The sequence below is a fragment of the Phoenix dactylifera genome, chromosome 2 (assembly GCF_051530095.1).
Source record: "Phoenix dactylifera cultivar Ajwa chromosome 2, Ajwa_hap1_PhDact_Kaust_v1.1, whole genome shotgun sequence".
Lineage (NCBI taxonomy): Eukaryota > Viridiplantae > Streptophyta > Magnoliopsida > Arecales > Arecaceae > Phoenix > Phoenix dactylifera.
The window spans coordinates 36589888-36609772 of record NC_143191.1 but is presented as its reverse complement, the minus strand read 5'-3'; the positions used below and the strand labels follow the sequence as shown (position 1 = coordinate 36609772).

The 19885-nt window shown below is 40.4% G+C and overlaps 1 protein-coding gene across 2 annotated transcripts; it reads left to right on the top strand.

Annotated features, from left to right (window-relative positions):
• Positions 1-1801: 1801 nt before the first annotated feature.
• LOC103701481 (protein SHOU4-like) lies at positions 1802-7528 on the top strand. 2 transcript variants are annotated; one of them, XM_039122279.3, is made up of 6 exons: positions 1839-2095; positions 4729-4771; positions 4854-5800; positions 6058-6213; positions 6454-6665; positions 6931-7528. In XM_039122279.3, exons 3-6 carry the CDS (start codon positions 4907-4909, stop codon positions 7121-7123), a joined length of 1455 nt encoding a protein of 484 aa, XP_038978207.1. In that variant the 5' UTR covers positions 1839-2095; positions 4729-4771; positions 4854-4906; the 3' UTR covers positions 7124-7528. The 2 variants fall into 2 exon arrangements, with proteins under 2 accessions (XP_008781766.1, XP_038978207.1); XM_008783544.6 differs by having other exon boundaries at positions 1802-2095; positions 4729-5800.
• Positions 7529-19885: the final 12357 nt, after the last annotated feature.

Here is a 19885-nt window from a genome sequence, read left to right as displayed (position 1 = left end):
TTTATTTTTTGTTAAAATAAATATATTTTTTATTAACGGTGTTGGAAGAACCGTTATATTAGAGGTATTTATGCAAAAACAGTATTTTATAAGGATACAAAAAAAATATAAATTTTAAGAAAGTATTCACATAAATTTAAATTTTAAAAAAATATTTATGCAAAAATCTCTATTTATAATTTAAATAAATCAAGTAGTTGGAAGTCTAATATTGACTTGAAGCCAGTCGGTTCGCACCTTAGATAGTGCGGCACAGAAAGAATCTTGAAATGCCTTGTAATTATAAGTTACATGGTTTAGGTCAAGTAAGATCGATAAATCATAAAATGCAAATATCGGCCAAAATATATTCCGGTCAAACTTTTAAAGAAATCGATAGAATGCTATGGTTTTCAGTAATTAGCTGCTTCTACCAACTTGCAGATACAGTACAAGACTAATCCATGATATCTGGCTTTGAAACTCACATGAATTAATCTTTAGGGACCATCTATGTAGGCTTTGTCATTGTACCAACCCTAGAAGGGATAATCTGGTCAAATATCCAATAGCTTCTTCTATATACATGAAAAAAAAAGGACATAATTTGTAGTTGGGCTTTACCTAGTACCAATCCACACAAATTGATGTGTCCAGTGCAAGCTCTTGATTAAAGCTGCCTTAAACAAGACAGGAAAAAGTTTTGTTATTACTTTAATACACAGACAGATAGATCTTGTTAACTGTGGGCCATTGCTGATGACTGATGAGGCGCCAAGAAGAAAGCCAATGGGCTCGCTGGCCCACCTCTTGAAGCCATGTGATCATGACGCCGAGCTAATGGCATTTCGGAACCACCTCACAGCCTGTGGGTGGGTTTCATGCCCATATGCAGCCAAAGCGATGGGGACATCATACCCAAAACCAGTGTGCGGTACTCACACCATGATTGCTGCGGTCAAGTGAGATTCTCGTAGCTCCTTCAACCAATAGCTCCCAGCCAGCAGAAAAATTTAGACAGAGATAGTTCCTGTGGATAACTTTTCGAGATATATTAAAATATTTGTTAAAAAAATTATGAGGCATGAGATGTAACTAAAAATCTAAAAAAAAAAAAAAAAAAAACAAAGCTAGAGTAGAAGTTGCAAGGTGTGCCTTTCTTAAATCAAGCATCAGAAATCTAATGATATATCAGCAATGTACAGGGACTGCAGTAGAAAATTTGTAGCAGTTTTATATGAATATTTTCTTTTTATGGAGTCTGAGGATGCTATTGTGCAACATTATGGTTCTGCAGAGTCCTATTATGAAACCAGATTATTTTAAGAAGATTTGGTTAGAAATGAAGGGTCAAATGTTTCAGTATTTGTCCATTTACATCCCAAATTTTCTTTTAAAGGAGTGTATATCAACAGCGGCATTTCCTGAGATCACAAGAGGTTGCACGTATCATAATTCAACATTACCTTGTTACTACTTTTTTTTTAAAAAAATCATTGCACAAATTATATATATATATTTGATACATTGGTAGCTCATATTAATTTTGCGTAAGTATTGTCATCAGAGTCAAGAGATAAAATATTCTATGGAGATGAAAAAATAGATACAAAATGAGTCCAAAATCTCTCTAAAATAGTAAGTAGTAGAGGAAGTAACCTAATTAGTAGTTGGATTCGATATCGAAACCATAACGACGACTATATCTATGTATGTATTTATGGAAGAGCAATAGGTTGAATTATCAGAATGTACATTTTTTACGTAAAACTTTTACCGGAAATAGTATGATACTAACAGTAACGTTGCAAGACCTTAGGGATATTTTGGGCATTGGAGAGATCAGAAAAGGGCATGGTGGAGAGAGAGAGGGTGGAGGTGGAAGGTGTGTCTCTACTTTTCTTTCCCCTCTTATGAGCCTTTATTTTTTGGGTTGATCTTCCTCACTCTTCTTTGGAGGTTTTGTGGGAGACAGAATACAGTAGAAACAGGCAGCGCTCTCTCTCTTTCTGGCGATGGCGATTGTTAGCAGCTTAAGCCCACCCCCTACCTCCTCCTGATCCCCGCCTATTCGCCTCCAAGCTGGCTATCTCATGACTCCTATCGGCTTCCCCAGGTACGGAGAGATGTCCTCTCTTGCTCTTCTCTCTCTCTTTCTCTGTTTGTGCGTTTCCCTCCGTGGTGGGGGGTTGGGATCTCGAATCTGGGTCTCTGATCCATCCCGTCGTGTCCGTTTCTTTTGGGAATGAGAATGTGCGCTTGTCTCCTTTCTCTGGATTGAGATCTGGGAGGGGGAAGGTGGGAAAAGTCCGGTCTTTGGGGGGATTTGGGTTGCTCTACGTGGTTTTGGTCGCGGCCGTTTGGTCTTCCTTCGATGGGAGTGGGAATGTGGGCTTGCTTTCTTTCCGGATTTGGGATCTGGGAGGCAGGGATTTGTGTGGATTGATAGATGGGTAAAGGTCGTTCCTTTTCTCAGAGGGAAGTCGGAATGTGATGGTATGGGTTACTTCGTTCCTCGGTTTACTACCTTACAGTATGGGATCTAGAGTTCTGGTTTTGGTGACCGACTTGAGGGAAAAAGTTCGGATTTTTTCGAGTTCTTGCAGTTTCTACTGTTTCAGTTGCCTATCACTCGAAAATATTGTGGAAAAGAGGGAGGATTTATGGATGTTTTGACTTACAAATTGAGATCTATGGCCTGTTTTTAGAACAATATTTGTTGAGTTTTTCGTTGCAGTGCCAGAAATTTTGTGAATGCTTTTGCCTCGCCATTAGAGATCTGGGTCGTAATCCTGGAGTGATGGATCTTGGTGATATGTAAGACTTGGTTTCAAATCTCGGCCTCTTTTGCTGGATTTGAGATTGGGGTCTTTGTGCTCCCCCAGGATGTGATATGGGTTTTAGTTTCTGGTTTGTAGGTGATGGAAAATGGTAATTTCGGGCAGGATCTCCATCCTTGCACGCGCTTCTTTTTTCAAATATATTCACTTTTGAGATGAGGTTCTGGGTGCTCTCTTACGGATGTTAATAGATCTGCTCTCAGGTTCTTGTAGTATTTGGATGTTGAAAACAGTTTGCAAAGACAGATAGGTGGGCATATCTTGCCTTGCGGCCTGTTTCTTCCTCTCGACCGCTTGATGTCGAAGATGTTGGATTAGTTAATTAATCCCATGCCCGCTGGATGGCGAGCTATGTCCCTAACCATACTGGATCTACATTACGAGATTCTTTTACATGTCCTCCGCAGCAATTTTTTAATGTTCTATTTTCTGATTTTCATTGATGTATTTACACTCGTTTTAAATAATTAATTTGTTCGTTCTACCAAAAAAAGAAAACAGTTGGATTAGTTAGAAATATTACTAGAACGTCGGTTTCAGTTTGGTCATTTCTTCTTCCTTTTATATATACTTATTGATTTGAGAATTGCCAATTCTATAAAGGGTTAATTGAGAATGTGCTTTTTCTTGACATTAGGTGTAGACTTCGGGTGTCAAAGATAGTATAATTTCCGTAATTCTGCATGGCTTTTAGTGTTATTGGTTGGACATGACCTGATTTCAGTGGAAACAAAATGTCTACTCGTACGACATTAATCTTGACGTGGGATCAGGGTTTGCATTTCTACAGTAGTAAGTTGATGTTGGTGTTACTTGCCGTCTAAATAAATATCCTTTTTTATTGGAGTTCTTTGCAGTAACATGCGTTACAGTCCTGCTATGGTGTAATTGAGCTGAACCAGATCTCATTTTCCATTTAATATTTTGTGCATCTACTGTGCTTGAATCCCTGCCCTAGTACATAAGATATCACAAGTCCTGATCATGAGATCAGTCACCTTTCCTAGAAATGGGTGACTAACTGAAAGAAAATTCACCAAATGTGCAACTTAGAACCCTAAGTTAGTCCAATCTTCTGTTATAAATAATCAGCAAGATGACTTTGTTTCAATTTGCTGATGCAAGTGGGGAAGTCTATATTGTTGAACCAGGGAGATAAAATCTTACCAGAATATGATTAGGCACCATGATGTCTCCTGGATATAGGAACATGTAGGGCTGCAAGTGGGTCAGGTTGGGGCAGGGATAGGCACAACCCAAATCCAATCTGTATGGCTGGGGCTGAAAAACTAAACTCAACCTAACCCGATTTCATTCGGGTTGGACTGGATCGTGTATAATATTAATTTTTTCAATCCATCATGTTTTTGGGGTCAAATCAGGTGAACAATAATCCCATTGCAATCCATAATAAACAATTATAAATTGATTATCTAATTATATTATAAATATAGTATGAAATAAAATAATAGTATGCAACATATAAATGTTATTAAAACATATTCTATATAGGATTTGATTGATAGCCATATATAGTTATAATTAACAACACAAGTTATTACTAACTATACTACAAAAGATTTGGAAATTTTGAGAAATTGGGTTAACATTACCATCATTAGGATGAAATCGTGAGAAAGGATTTTTTCGGGCTATAAAAAGGTTGGAGCACCTAGGAATTTCGGGGAAGATATTGGAATACAAATTTGTTGGAATGAGGTTTGATGTTAACACTACCATAATTATGATGCAGTTTGCTTCCATGCATATGCACATATTGCATAGATATTAGATTGAAACTAATTCCCACAGTTCCATTCTTTTTCAGTAATCTTTTGTAAACCCTTTATTTCATATAGCTTTCTCCCTGCATGGACATGAATTCATTGATTTCTGACGTGGTTCACAGGTTCTGCCTACAGAGTGCTTGAAAAGAAATATACTGTGAAATGGTACTTTCATTGTAAATTTGGCCTCATGATAATAATGTCATCGAATACTAGCGCTCGACTTTGATCCTTTGGACTATAGCAGATATTTGGCATTTCATCTGCTGAGATCTAGTGGAGCAAATTTGACAAAGCTTGATGGGTTCCAGATTCCCATCGCATCAGCTCAGCAATGGCCTGTATGTTTCAGGCCGGCCAGAGCAACCAAAGGAGAAACCTCCAACAATGAGCTCTACAGCCATGCCATACACAGGTGGAGATATCAAAAAGTCTGGAGAACTTGGAAAGATGTTTGATCTTCATGTGGAGAAGTCAAGAAAATCTGGACCACTTAATAATGCTCCTTCAAGGAGTACATCATTTGGTGGTGCAGCTTCACACTCAGGACCTATCATGCCTAATGCTCCTGGTCGCTCTAGCTACTCCTCTGGTTCTCTTTCATCTGCAGTCCCAGTCACTGGAGGCTCAAACAGACAGAAATCCAATTCTGGACCGCTTAACAGACATGGAGATCCAGTTAAGAAGTCATCTGGTCCTCAATCTGGAGGGGTCACCCCGATGGCTCGCCAAAATTCTGGCCCCCTTCCGCCAATGCTTCCTGCTACAGGGTTAATCACATCTGGACCAATTTCTTCAGGGCCACTTAGTTCATCTGGTGCCCCCCGAAAAGTCTCTGGTCCTCTGGATTCTACTGGGTCAATGAAGTTACATAGCATCTCCATTGCTCATAACCAGGCTGTCACCAATCTCAGCCAGGAGGATGAAACTTCATTCAAGGGGAGCTTGCCCAAGCCAATATTGTGGTCTGTTGTTCTGCTGTTTGTGATGGGGTTTATTGCAGGTGGTTTCATTCTTGGTGCTGTTCACAATGCCATTCTTCTCATTGTTGTTGTGGTTATATTTGGAGTGGTTGCTGCTCTTTTCATTTGGAATAGTTGTTGGGGAAGGAGAGCTATCATTGGATTCGTTGGCCGCTATCCTGATGCTGAACTTAGAACTGCAAAAGATGGTCAATATGTTAAAGTCTCTGGGGTATGCACCTTCTTTTAAAACATTGCTGGATATTTTCAGAACCTAAAGAGGAATCTTGAAATTAAGATTACTGAGACACGTAATATTTAGTTGGTTTACATGAGCTATGCATTAAACCAAAAAGCATATGCAGGCGTTTCCAATTAATTTCACAATTTCCACTTTGCACTTTTTTTGAAATGCTATCCTTTTGTCTATTTTTGATGGTCAGGGCTACATATTGTTTGATTTTTCACTTAGACTCATGCTTCTCTCAGGTTGTTACATGCGGAAATGTCCCCCTGGAGTCATCATTTCAGAAGGTTCCTAGATGTGTGTATACATCTACTAGTTTATATGAATACAGGGGTTGGGACTCGAAGGCTGCCAATTCCAAGCACCGTCGTTTTACCTGGGGACTAAGGTCATTGGAGGTAAGAAGCTCTCGTATATTGTTGAACTTTTTTTAGGACCAACTGATAAATTATGGTTCAAAGAGCACCTAAGCCACTGGAACTCTGCTGTCATGATATCAAATCATTCACGTTTTTTGGACTTCTCAGATACTTGTTGGGTTTGCCTTTACTGCAACCATCCCAAATGCTCTTTTATTTTGTGGTAATTTTGTGATCTTGAGCTGACTTTTCCATCATCAAAAACTGGAACTTTGGCAGAGGCATGTGGTTGACTTTTACATCTCTGATTTTCAATCTGGGTTAAGAGCCTTGGTCAAGACAGGCTATGGTGCAAGGGTGACCCCATATGTGGATGAGTCCGTTGTTGTTGACATCAACCCGAACAACAAAGATTTGTCTCCTGAATTCCTCAGGTGGTTGCGGGAGAGGAACCTTTCAAGTGATGATCGTGTAATGCGCCTGAAAGAAGGGTAATATGTCAAGTTAGAAGCATTTGTTGCTTTTCTTTCTTTGTTGGACTTTGCAAGCTTTTTACCCAGAAATATCCAAATATTATAAGCATGATAGAGCAATGCCCATTTTTTTGGGGGAGAAACTTTGAGTATTGCCTGCTGCACATAGCGCGGGCTAGCATCAGGACTGATTTGGCATAAGGCAGAAAATTGGAAAGAAAACTTGTCAATGAATTTTCTGCTCGCACTTTGTAGTTAACTACTCTTGTCTTTTCACCTGTAGGTACATCAAAGAAGGCAGCACTGTTAGTGTAATGGGGGTTGTCCAAAGGAATGACAATGTGCTCATGATAGTTCCTCCCTCAGAGCCCTTTTCCACCGGATGCCAGTGGGCAAAGTGTATACTCCCAGCAAGCCTTGAAGGAATAGTTTTGAGATGCGAGGACACTTCAAAGATCGATGTCATACCAGTTTAGTGGATACAGCAGTTGGGTTCACATTGTGGGGTAGTTATATATGTCAACTCCAGTATTTGTTTGTTGGCTGTTGGCATTGGCAATGTCTGAGATGATTATGGTGATCTATGATGGATTAAGATGGACGTGCTGTTTTCCTGGTGTTCGATTGTATAGCTTTTATGTGTTTTCTACCTTTTTGTTTATTAAGCTCGAATACTCTTGTAACAAGGTTGGTTTGGTCAGTATAGTAGAGGGGATCTTTGATGTGTTGGAAGAGAAGGATAAAGTGGCATTTGGTTTATATGTTCAGGAGTTACTAAACTTTGGTTTGACAGAGAACTTTATTTTCTTGTTGGTTCTCTGGCGCTTTTCCTTTCTCAACTTCTCTGAATGCTTTAATGGTTTAGTAACATGTGTTTCTCATATGGTGGCCATTGGATTTTCTTTTGTGAAAAAAAAATAGGAGCAGCTCCACAAATTGTTCTGTGCATATATACTATGGTTGCTAGCTTCTCGCTGGCATGTGGATTTTTTGGTTGCAATATGAGCAAATTCAGACTTTACAAGTATAAAAGTGGACTGTTTGACTTTAGAAATTAGATGACAAAAAGCCTTATCCCATCACTAGGTATTTGGGTTTTATCTCAGCATTGCCTTAATCTGAGTCAGCATCTCCAGTGCTAAGAGGGAAGCGAGTTTTTTGAATCAAGTGTTCTGATCGGCTGCACCTGAAACATGATGTATTCTGAACATGTATAATTTTTTCTATCAAACCTCTCCACAATATATTCAGAAATGTACCTTAATGTCTGTTTACTCTATAAATGAAAAAGCTGGTGATCTCTAGATCCTTGTGTGACATTTTCTCGATTTTTAATACATATTCGAACATACCAAAGGATGCAATCCTCGGATCATTCATTGTTCAGTACATTTACTCTGGGTAAGCTGTTACATTTTTCATTACGTTTACTCTGGGTAAGCTGTTTCTTGAGCTTGCCCTCTAAAAGATGCCTGTTTTAACCTGGAGCACCAAAATATTAGTAAACTAATGTATAATCTGTCCAATGTATAGGGTACAGTTTTTTTAAATGCAATATAGGATAAATATAATAGAATAAAAAACAGAATGCATAATAAAAAACAATAGATATAAGAATCTTAGTTATTATCCAAAATATCTATGTGACGAATGAAGAGTTTAGCCAAAGCCGAGTCTCTCTCTCTCTCTCTTTATATATATATATATATATATATATATATATATATATAATAGAATAGATAGTAAAAGAGGATTTGATATAAGAGTCCTATTTATTATCCAAAACAAAGAATCATTAGATGATATCATTACTATGGGCATCTACGTAGTGAATGGAGAGCTAAGCACAAATTGAAATTCTATTTTAATTATATATAATTAGATAAAAAATAGAATATATGGAAGAGCCCTACTTATTATCTAAGATAAAAAAACTATATAAATGATATCATTAGTACATGCCTCAATGGAGAGCTCAACATAGGCTGATCCTTCATTTTAGTTATGTATCAGTATATAACTCGTACAATGAGCAGGATATGTTTTTTTCCCCTCCAACCATTGTTGAATTTTGCTTCTTGTCATTAATGATCATCAAGAACTATATTAATAATATCATTAATATAGACATCCACATAGTCGATGGAGAGTTTAGCACAAGTTTGAGCTTCTATTTTAGTTGTATATAATAGAAGCCATGGTTGCCTCGAACATCCTATGACGACGTTGCCAAAATCATTGCCAAGCCTGAATTTGCATTCTCATTGTCTCCAATCCTCTCATTGGTTCTTTCTATCAAGAAGATATCCGTTGTCATGTGCCTGACAGATTTGCTTGGCGATTATGCTTGCTTCTTATTTCTCTAATTTCTTTCTAGGGGTTCTATCTTAGTCTAATTATTCTGGGTAGTGCCATTTGTTTTGATTGCATCCTTTGCTTTATTTTGTGCTATAAACTTATGAATGGAAGATTAATATGCCGATCATTTCAGAACTGCTGTTAACTTGGGATGGTTGTGACTGTAAATAGTGTTGGGAACCCGCCCATGCCGCTGATATTTCAAAAATTAAATCAGATGGCAGCGGAATCGGCATGCACGGGTTTGACGTTCATCGCATGAACGTTGTTTCGAGACCTTTCGTAATTAGGTAAGAATTAAAACTTTTAAAACTAATAGGAAGATCAAATCTTCACCTTGTGCGGGTAGATGATCACCGCAAATCTGAATTCGTGGTTTTGGAAGAGGGTTCGCTTGAAGCCGTTCAAACGTCCGGCCTCTACAGGTATCCACACGAAGCAGGATCCGATCCAAGCTCTCTATCTCACCGGGGTGCTAGCTCCCTTGCAGAGATAGCTTTGATGGCTGATCTCCTCTCTTTCTTTCAACTCTTGAAAGTGCTTGAGAGGAGGAAGAAGAAGGATGAAGAAGAGGAAGAAGATGAGCCCCTGCACAGCCTTCTTCTGTTGCTAGCGTTGGATGAAGAAAAGGAAGAGGAGGAGGCCGCCAACACTTGGAGGTTTCTTCCCTTGCTTGCGGCTGCAACTTAGAGGGAGGAAGAGGGTGGCCACGGCACAAGAGGAAGAGGACTCCAATGCCTAGGGCGCCGGCCTCATGGTGTCTTTTATAGCCATCAAGGGCTCCTCCAAAGTAGGAGCCCTAGATGGTTTTCCAAAGAAAGAAGGGGGGCGCCGGCCCCTCTCTTCTTCAATCCGCACCATCCAAGATGAGAGGGGCTTATGCCCCTCTTACTTGGTTAACCTAATCCTCTTCCAAAGAGGATTAGGTGCCTCTCTCATGGTTTAATCCTAATCTAATTAGGATTGGCCAAATTGGGTTCAATCTATGCTAGTCCTAATCCAATTAGGACTTGAATGAACCATGACTCAATTGAACTCTTCAATCCTAATCCAATTAGGAGTCATGTTGATTCATTAGATTATTAATTAATTTAGACTTAAGGAATCCTAATCTAATTAGGATTTGTTTAATTTTAGTCCTAATCCAATTAGGACTCTATTTGAATCCAAAGTCCTAATCCAATTAGGATTTCTAGGAATCCTACTCCAAGTAGGAATCCAATTTTGATTCAAAACTCCTAATCTCATTAGGATTGAGGAATCCTATTCCAAATAGGAATCCCAGTCCTACTCCAACTAGGATTCCCAGTCCTAATCCAATCAGGACTCTAGGAATCCTACCCGAAGTAGGACTCTTGTTTCAAGTCCAATTAATTAATTCCCTTTGTTCCTTCTTCAACTTCTTATCAATCAAATTGATTTCTTGTGATTCCTAATCACGATTTCAACCATCGGATCGGTCAATACTTCTAGTGTGTATGACCCCATAGGTTCTATTCTGACTGGTAGTGAGATATATTGTGATCTCTATCTCAATATCATTGAAAACTCCTTTCAATGGGTTGGAACGATTCCAACTCAACTCATTAGGGTTTATCAATCATCCAGATAATCCCTATGAGTCCCACCATCCACCAGTGACACCTAGCAGCATGTAGTGGCTACCCAGCAGAATGGAATGATGAACCTCTAGGTGCAGTTAACGTGTGATACAATCCTACTATCGTGGATCCCTACAGGACGGAGGTCATGGACAACTCGTCAAACCCCATCGTCTGTCATATGTCAAGATTTATTTGACTTGAGTTCGATAGTGGAAAACTCTTTTTTCACTTTATATTACTGCCCTGGCCAAGGTCTTAGAACTCAGTCTAACAAATCACATAGGATCACTCCTCTTCTATCAAAGTCGATAGATTCCTTATAGGTGCATACCCTACTCCTACAGTGAACCTACTGCAGCCAATCTACACTGCATGGACCCATATGGCTAGAGACCATGTATGTGTGCAGTCAAACTACAGTAACCTCACTGTGAGTAGCCGAAGCACCGCAAGTCAAAGGACCAGTCACACTACTGCAACATCAAGCAAGTCACTGACGAGTGGATAGACATCCAAGTGACTTCTTGTCTTGGTCACGCTCAGTACCCTTGTTCTCTAACAAGCACCTGCACTATCACTTCAGTGTCCCCACACTGTGGACTCCAGCCTCGTCCATCCAGAAGGAAAGTGATCTGTGCACTGATCGGATCGATCACCGTCCTCGTGATGATCCATTGATCAGGAGCATTTAGAAATTAATCACCAATGATACATGGCTCAAATTCTCAACTCTTGAGAATATGTATCATCATCTTATTAATTTCTTGGACGATTCATAGACACATAAACAATATGAATGAAAAGATGCCTTTTATTTATTCAATAATAAATAGTCAAGTACAAAATTATGTCCCTAGAATTAATAATGTGTCAGCCAAATTGGCTTCTAGGGCATACATCTAACAATCTCCCACTTGCACTAAAGCCAATCAGTCATATATCTAAGCCCCATCTTCTCAAGGTGGGCTTCAGTCTTTTGCTGATTTAGCTGCTTAGTGAACGGGTCTGCCACGTTATCCGCGGAGTCTACTCTCTGCACCTCTACATATTTCTTCTCAACATAGTCGCGTATGAGATGGAAGCGCCGCTCTATATGCTTAGACTTCTGATGAGACCTTGGCTCCTTAGCAAGGGCTATGGCGCCATTATTATCGCAGTAGAGTGTTATGGCATCTGATGTCATCACGTCCAACTCTGCAATGAATTTCTTGAACCAGAAGCCTTCCTTAGCAGCTTCAGAGGCGGCGATGTACTCAGCTTCCATGGTAGAATCAGCAATGATCGGTTATTTAGAACTCTTCCAATTTACCGCACCACCATTGCACAAGAACACATATCCAGATGTTGACTTCCTGTCATCGACATCAGTCATGAAGTCTGAATCTGTGTACCCTTCTATCTTTAACTCTGATGACCCTCCAAAAACCAAGAATAAATCTTTAGTTCTTCTTAAGTACTTAAGAATATTCTTCACAGCTGTCCAGTGTTCTTCACCTGGATTCGACTGATATCTGCTTGTGACACTCACAGCAAGAGCTATATCAGGTCGTGTACATAGCATGGCATACATGAGGCTCCCTATTGCCGATGCATAGGGTATCTTGCTCATGCGTTGAATCTCTTCAGATGTGTTGGGGCACATCTTTTTGGAGAGATGAATTCCATGTCTTAGGGGTAAGAGACCCCTCTTGGAGTTTTTCATGCTGAACCTCTTCAGCACCTCCTCTATGTACATTTTCTGTGATAGGCCAAGCATCCTTTTAGATCTATCTCTATAGACCTTTATACCCAAAATATAGGACGCTTCCCCAAGGTCTTTCATGGAGAATTCTTTTGACAACCAGACCTTGACCGAGGTTAGCATGGGAATATCATTCCCAATCAGGAGAATGTCATCTACGTACAGTACGAGAAACACGACAGCACTCCCACTAACCTTTTTATAAACACACGGTTCCTCTTCGTTTTTGATGAAATCAAACGTTTTGATTGCGTCATCGAAACGAGTGTTCCAACTCCGAGATGCTTGCTTTAGTCCATAGATGGACCTTTGCAGCTTGCAGACCTTGTGATCTCCATCACTGGAAGTGAAACCCAAAGGCTGTTCCATATAGATATCTTCATTAAGATATCCATTCAGGAAAGCAGTTTTCACATCCATCTGCCAGATTTCATAATCATGAAATGCTGCAATGGCAAGCAATGTTCGGATGGATTTTAGCATGGCTACAGGTGAAAAGGTCTCCTGATAGTCAATGCCTTCGCGCTGACTATACCCTTTCGCCACAAGCCTTGCCTTATAGGTCTCTACCTCTCCATCCGAACCTATCTTCCTTTTGTAGATCCATTTGCATCCAATAGGTACAATACCTTCTGGTGGGTCTACTAAGGTCCAGACTTGGTTAGAATGCATGGAGTCTATCTCCGACTTCATAGCTTCCAGCCATTTCTCGAAATCAATATCAGATATCGCCTCGTTGTAGGTTTTGGGATCCTGTATGTGATCCCTATCTCCCACTAGGAACATTTCCTCGGTATCCTCTTCTAGTATACCTAAGTATCTATCGGGAGGATGGGAGACCCTACTAGATCTACGAGGTGGTCGAGGGACATCGTGTACTGGCTCTTTATGAATGGGTTCAATAGGATCCATGACTCGTTGCTTTTCAGAGACTTTCTCTTCAAGCTCAATTTTCCTCCCACTGCCTCTATCAAGGATAAACTGATTTTCCAAGAAGATGGCATGACGGCTCACAAACACATTGTGATCCTCTGAGACGTAAAAATTGTATCCTAATGACTCTTTAGGATATCCTATAAAACGAGCACTTATGGTCCTAGCCTCTAGTTTGTCCGCCTGTAGTCTCTTGACGTGGGCCGGACATCCCCAAATCTTGAGATAACCAAGACTTGGTTTCTTACCATGCCATATCTCATACGGTGTGGTAGGAACGGATTTAGAGGGAACCCTATTCAATAAATAAATCGCTGTGAGTAAGGCATCTCCCCAAAGAAACATAGGTAAATCAGTGAAGCTCATCATGGACCTGACCATATCCAATAGGGTCCGATTCCTCCTTTCTGACACCCCGTTGAGTTGAGGTGTACCCGGAGGTGTCCATTGTGAGACTATGCCGTTTTCTTTGAGATAATCCCGAAATTCCCCACTAAGGTATTCTCCTCCTCGATCTGATCGAAGAGCCTTAAGAGGTTTTCCAGTTTGTTTTTCTACTTCATTCTTGAACTCTTTGAACTTTTCAAAAGACTCAGACTTGTGTCTCATAAGATACACATACCCATACCGTGAATAATCATCGGTAAAGGTAATGAAGTAAGAATAACGTCCCCTGGCTAGCACATCAAATGGGCCACATACATCTGTATGTACTAGGGTAAGTATTTCAGTGGTCCTCTCCCCATGTCCTACAAAGGGCAGTCTAGCCATTTTTCCTTGAAGGCAGGACTCGCAAACTGGATATGACTCGGAAGTCAATGAGCCTAAAAGCCCATCTTTATCCATTTTGTTCATTCTGTCTTCTCCAATATGGCCAAGCCTGAGGTGCCACAAATATCTTTGGTTTATCTCATCTCTGGATCTTTTGGATCCTTTGGCACTCACTTCTTGCTCGGTAACATTCACAGATACATCCATATGTAAATGATAGAGACTGTCAATCATGAAACCACGTGCGACTATTTTATTTCTTAAATAAATAGAACAGCAGTCTTTATCAAATGTAAAAATATGACCTTCCTGTGCTAGACATGAAACAGAAATCAAATTTTTGCTAGCAGCAGGTACATAATAGCAGTCTCTAAGTACTAAACTAAATCCAGACGGTAGTCGCAGATGGTAGGTGCCCACAGCCACAGCAGCAACTTTTGCCCCGTTGCCAACCCGAAGGGTTACCGCACCTTCCGCCAGCCTTCTACTTTCCTTTAGACCCTGCATGGTAGTGCACAAATGAGCACTAGAACCAGAATCTATAACCCAACTAGAAGTAGAAGAAACCATTAGATTAGTTTCAATTATGAGCAAGTCTATACCTTCTGAAGGTGTGTCACCTTTCTTGTTCTTCAGGCTCTCGAGGTATGAAGGACAATTCCTCTTCCAGTGGCCTTCGACATTGCAGTGGAAACATTTTCCTTTGTCGTTAGCCTTTTTCTTTTGAACTTCCTTCTTTGGCTTCTTGTCTTTCTTCTGCTTCTTCGCAGGCTTCTTTTTCTTCCAAGTAGACTTTCTCTTGGAACCAGAAGTCAACTCAGCAGCAAGGACATTGCCCCTTGAACCTTTCAAGGCTCCCTCAGCAGTTACCAACATGTTGATTAGTTCAGTCTTAGTGCATTCAATCTTATTCATGTGGTAGTTTACTATAAACTGACCAAATGAATCAGGAAGTGACTGTAGGATCAAATCCACTTGTAATTCCTTGTGCATGTCCATACCGAGCTTCTCAAGCTCCTCTAGGTCCTTGATCATGGTCAGACCGTGATCATGGACAGACTGCCCTTCGCGCATCTTCGCTTTGAAGAGCCTCTTGGACACTTCAAACCGAGCTGTGCGACTCTGCTCACCATACAACTCTTGCAGGTGTGCCAGTATTTCCCTAGCAGTCTTCATATTTTCATGCTGGCATTGGAGTTCATTAGACATGGATGCCATCATATAGCATTTCACTCTAATGTCATCGTCCAACCATTTTTTATGCATCTCACGCTGAACATCAGTAGGACGTGCTGGTAGTGTGGGGATATCTGAATCGAGTATGTAGCCTACTTTCTCACAGTCCAAAACAATTTTGAGATTTCTAAGCCAGTCCTTGTAATTGGTTCCGGTCAGTCGGTTGGTCTCAAGAATACGGGTCAAAGGGTTTGAAGCCGACATTGTATCTGCAGAGAGTAAAGATTCTAGTTAGACTTTTGTACTTGATCCTAATCTGTTCTAAGGTCTTTTAGAACAAATGCAACTCCCACTATTTTCTCGAATCCCTCACACTCCCCTGGTAGGGAAACGGAAATCCTACGCGACTAGGATTTCTAGTGGGTACTGCGGTCCCACCAATTTACATGCCACCTCACCTAACAGTTATTGGTGACATATAGATGGATGAGTGTACAACTCTTGTACAATGCTTCTCAAGCATGTTGCAGTGTAACTTGGTCTCTAAGCCATGAAGACCTCACCTAACAGTTATTGGCCCCATCGCTTAGTTAAGTCAGACCCACCGTATAACCGTAGGAATAAAGTCGTCATTGGGTCCTCACCTAACAGTTATTGGTGCCCAACCCCACCTTTACCCTACAACATCTTATGTCTATAGAGAGGTCCAGCCCCCCGATGCAACTTGACCACTGTGTCCAGCCGAGACAAATCAACATCAGAAAGGCCTTAGCAGCTCTACTACAGTGGAAAACCTATTGACTTAATATTGGTTAATCAGGTCTTAGTGTTTGCAACTTGAGCCCTTCATAAGAGGTAATCGAACAATTGGCCAGGTAAGCAGGTGGGAGGCTCCCCTTACTCAGAGAGTAAGGTCCTAATTAAGTAACCACCTTTCATGCTTTCCTAGACACCAAGTAGATCAATTAATCTAATATGACTTGCTCATGTCGGTTCACTCTCGACTTGATTGAGGAGGTTTTGATTTAGGTCTCAATTGGGTTTGCTACATCACATGTAAACCTATCTACCCGACTCGCATTTACATCACATGCAAACGGCACATCACAGGCAGTTATAATCGCAGCATCAAATTAAAGCTAAACTTTAATTAGGTGATGATCATGGATTCTAATTAGGTCGTATTACAAGCACATGCACATCAATCGATCAAGTGGTCTTCAACTCTTGAATTGGTTCCAAGCCTCCTTGATTCGATCCTCGATCAACCCTTGATCCCATCGCCATCAACCGCTTAGATCACCTTTCATCTCATGCCTTTGCTTCAACTTGATCGTTGATGTACATCACATCACAGAAATACAACCAGATGTAAAATAAAAATAAAAATAAATTACATCTCCTTTTAGGAGGCACGCAGGCCTCTCAAAACATCAAATAAGATGCATGCAAGCATCTGAAAAATTACATGACATCGCAGATCACATCGCACGTCATTACATTTGATACCAAAAGGGGTTGAATCTTATGATCATCACCGTATGCAACAATTATAATTTTCAGATCTGAAAACTCACTGATTATATCATGACATAGGTCGCTGATCATGCTAATCATGATTCTAAACTTTGTAATCCCATTAACAATGCAATTAGAATCATCTTTTTATCACATAAAAATCAGCATGTAAAAAATCAGCACCCCTAAAAAATCTGCATGCAGAATTTTTCAGCATGCATGATCAATCAATTTTCAGATCTAATAAGCCTTTAGATATTTAATTCTTACCTTAATCTACGAAGCCTAGGCTCTGATACCACTGTTGGGAACCCGCCCATGCCGCTGATATTTCAAAAATTAAATCAGATGGCAGCGGAATCGGCATGCACGGGTTCGACGTTCATCGCATGAACGTTGTTTCGAGACCTTTCGTAATTAGGTAAGAATTAAAACTTTTAAAACTAATAGGAAGATCAAATCTTCACCTTGCGCGGGTAGATGATCACCGCAAATCTGAATTCGTGGTTTTGGAAGAGGGTTCGCTTGAAGCCGTTCAAACGTCCGGCCTCTACGGGTATCCACACGAAGCAGGATCCGATCCAAGCTCTCTATCTCACCGGGGTGCTAGCTCCCTTGCAGAGATAGCTTTGATGGCTGATCTCCTCTCTTTCTTTCAACTCTTGAAAGTGCTTGAGAGGAGGAAGAAGAAGGATGAAGAAGAGGAAGAAGATGAGCCCCTGCACAGCCTTCTTCTGTTGCTAGCGTTGGATGAAGAAAAGGAAGAGGAGGAGGCCGCCAACACTTGGAGGTTTCTTCCCTTGCTTGCGGCTGCAACTTAGAGGGAGGAAGAGGGTGGCCACGGCACAAGAGGAAGAGGACTCCAATGCCTAGGGCGCCGGCCTCATGGTGTCTTTTATAGCCATCAAGGGCTCCTCCAAAGTAGGAGCCCTAGATGGTTTTCCAAAGAAAGAAGGGGGGCGCCGGCCCCTCTCTTCTTCAATCCGCACCATCCAAGATGAGAGGGGCTTATGCCCCTCTTACTTGGTTAACCTAATCCTCTTCCAAAGAGGATTAGGTGCCTCTCTCATGGTTTAATCCTAATCTAATTAGGATTGGCCAAATTGGGTTCAATCTATGCTAGTCCTAATCCAATTAGGACTTGAATGAACCATGACTCAATTGAACTCTTCAATCCTAATCCAATTAGGAGTCATGTTGATTCATTAGATTATTAATTAATTTAGACTTAAGGAATCCTAATCTAATTAGGATTTGTTTAATTTTAGTCCTAATCCAATTAGGACTCTATTTGAATCCAAAGTCCTAATCCAATTAGGATTTCTAGGAATCCTACTCCAAGTAGGAATCCAATTTTGATTCAAAACTCCTAATCTCATTAGGATTGAGGAATCCTATTCCAAATAGGAATCCCAGTCCTACTCCAACTAGGATTCCCAGTCCTAATCCAATCAGGACTCTAGGAATCCTACCCGAAGTAGGACTCTTGTTTCAAGTCCAATTAATTAATTCCCTTTGTTCCTTCTTCAACTTCTTATCAATCAAATTGATTTCTTGTGATTCCTAATCACGATTTCAACCATCGGATCGGTCAATACTTCTAGTGTGTGTGACCCCATAGGTTCTATTCTGACTGGTAGTGAGATATATTGTGATCTCTATCTTAATATCATTGAAAACTCCTTTCAATGGGTTGGAACGATTCCAACTCAACTCATTAGGGTTTATCAATCATCCAGATAATCCCTATGAGTCCCACCATCCACCAGTGACACCTAGCAGCATGTAGTGGCTACCCAGCAGAATGGAATGATGAACCTCTAGGTGCAGTTAACGTGTGATACAATCCTACTATCGTGGATCCCTACAGGACGGAGGTCATGGACAACTCGTCAAACCCCATCGTCTGTCATATGTCAAGATTTATTTGACTTGAGTTCGATAGTGGAAAACTCTTTTTTCACTTTATATTACTGCCCTGGCCAAGGTCTTAGAACTCAGTCTAACAAATCACATAGGATCACTCCTCTTCTATCAAGGTCGATAGATTCCTTATAGGTGCATACCCTACTCCTACAGTGAACCTACTGCAGCCAATCTACACTGCATGGACCCATATGGCTAGAGACCATGTATGTGTGCAGTCAAACTACAGTAACCTCACTGTGAGTAGCCGAAGCACCGCAAGTCAAAGGACCAGTCACACTACTGCAACATCAAGCAAGTCACTGACGAGTGGATAGACATCCAAGTGACTTCTTGTCTTGGTCACGCTCAGTACCCTTGTTCTCTAACAAGCACCTGCACTATCACTTCAGTGTCCCCACACTGTGGACTCCAGCCTCGTCCATCCAGAAGGAAAGTGATCTGTGCACTGATCGGATCGATCACCGTCCTCGTGATGATCCATTGATCAGGAGCATTTAGAAATTAATCACCAATGATACATGGCTCAAATTCTCAACTCTTGAGAATATGTATCATCATCTTATTAATTTCTTGGACGATTCATAGACACATAAACAATATGAATGAAAAGATGCCTTTTATTTATTCAATAATAAATAGTCAAGTACAAAATTATGTCCCTAAAATTAATAATGTGTCAGCCAGATTGGCTTCTAGGGCATACATCTAACAAATAGATGTTTGGGTGTTTCTCTCTTTAGACTCATCTTTCTCTTATTCATTCATCCTATTATTGTTTGTGATACTTGAGTCCTGATGCTGTACTTTGTCCTTTTTCTTTTTATATAATTTCTTTTGCTCTAACATTGAGCGGATGGTTTGGTAAATGTGGATTGGTTGCCAGAATAGGTGTTGGCTATCTGCTTCTATTGCTCCATCACACCATTTGTGCTGGTTCTAAAGTTAGTTTTGACACTCCAGAGTTCAGTCGTTTTTTGAAGCTACCACCATTTCCCAGTACTAGTGCATGATGATCACATGATGATTTCAGTCAGCTGAAGTTAGTTTATAATCAAATTGTTTATTCCCTACCATCTACTCTAATAGTATTTTTGACTGTGTACTGACGTTCTTGCATGATTGTGAGCGACGCTCAAAAAGCTTTTCATTTTATGGTCCTTTTCTTTTTATTCGTTTTGGTAGTGAGGCTGGTTTCCCGAGGATGATGA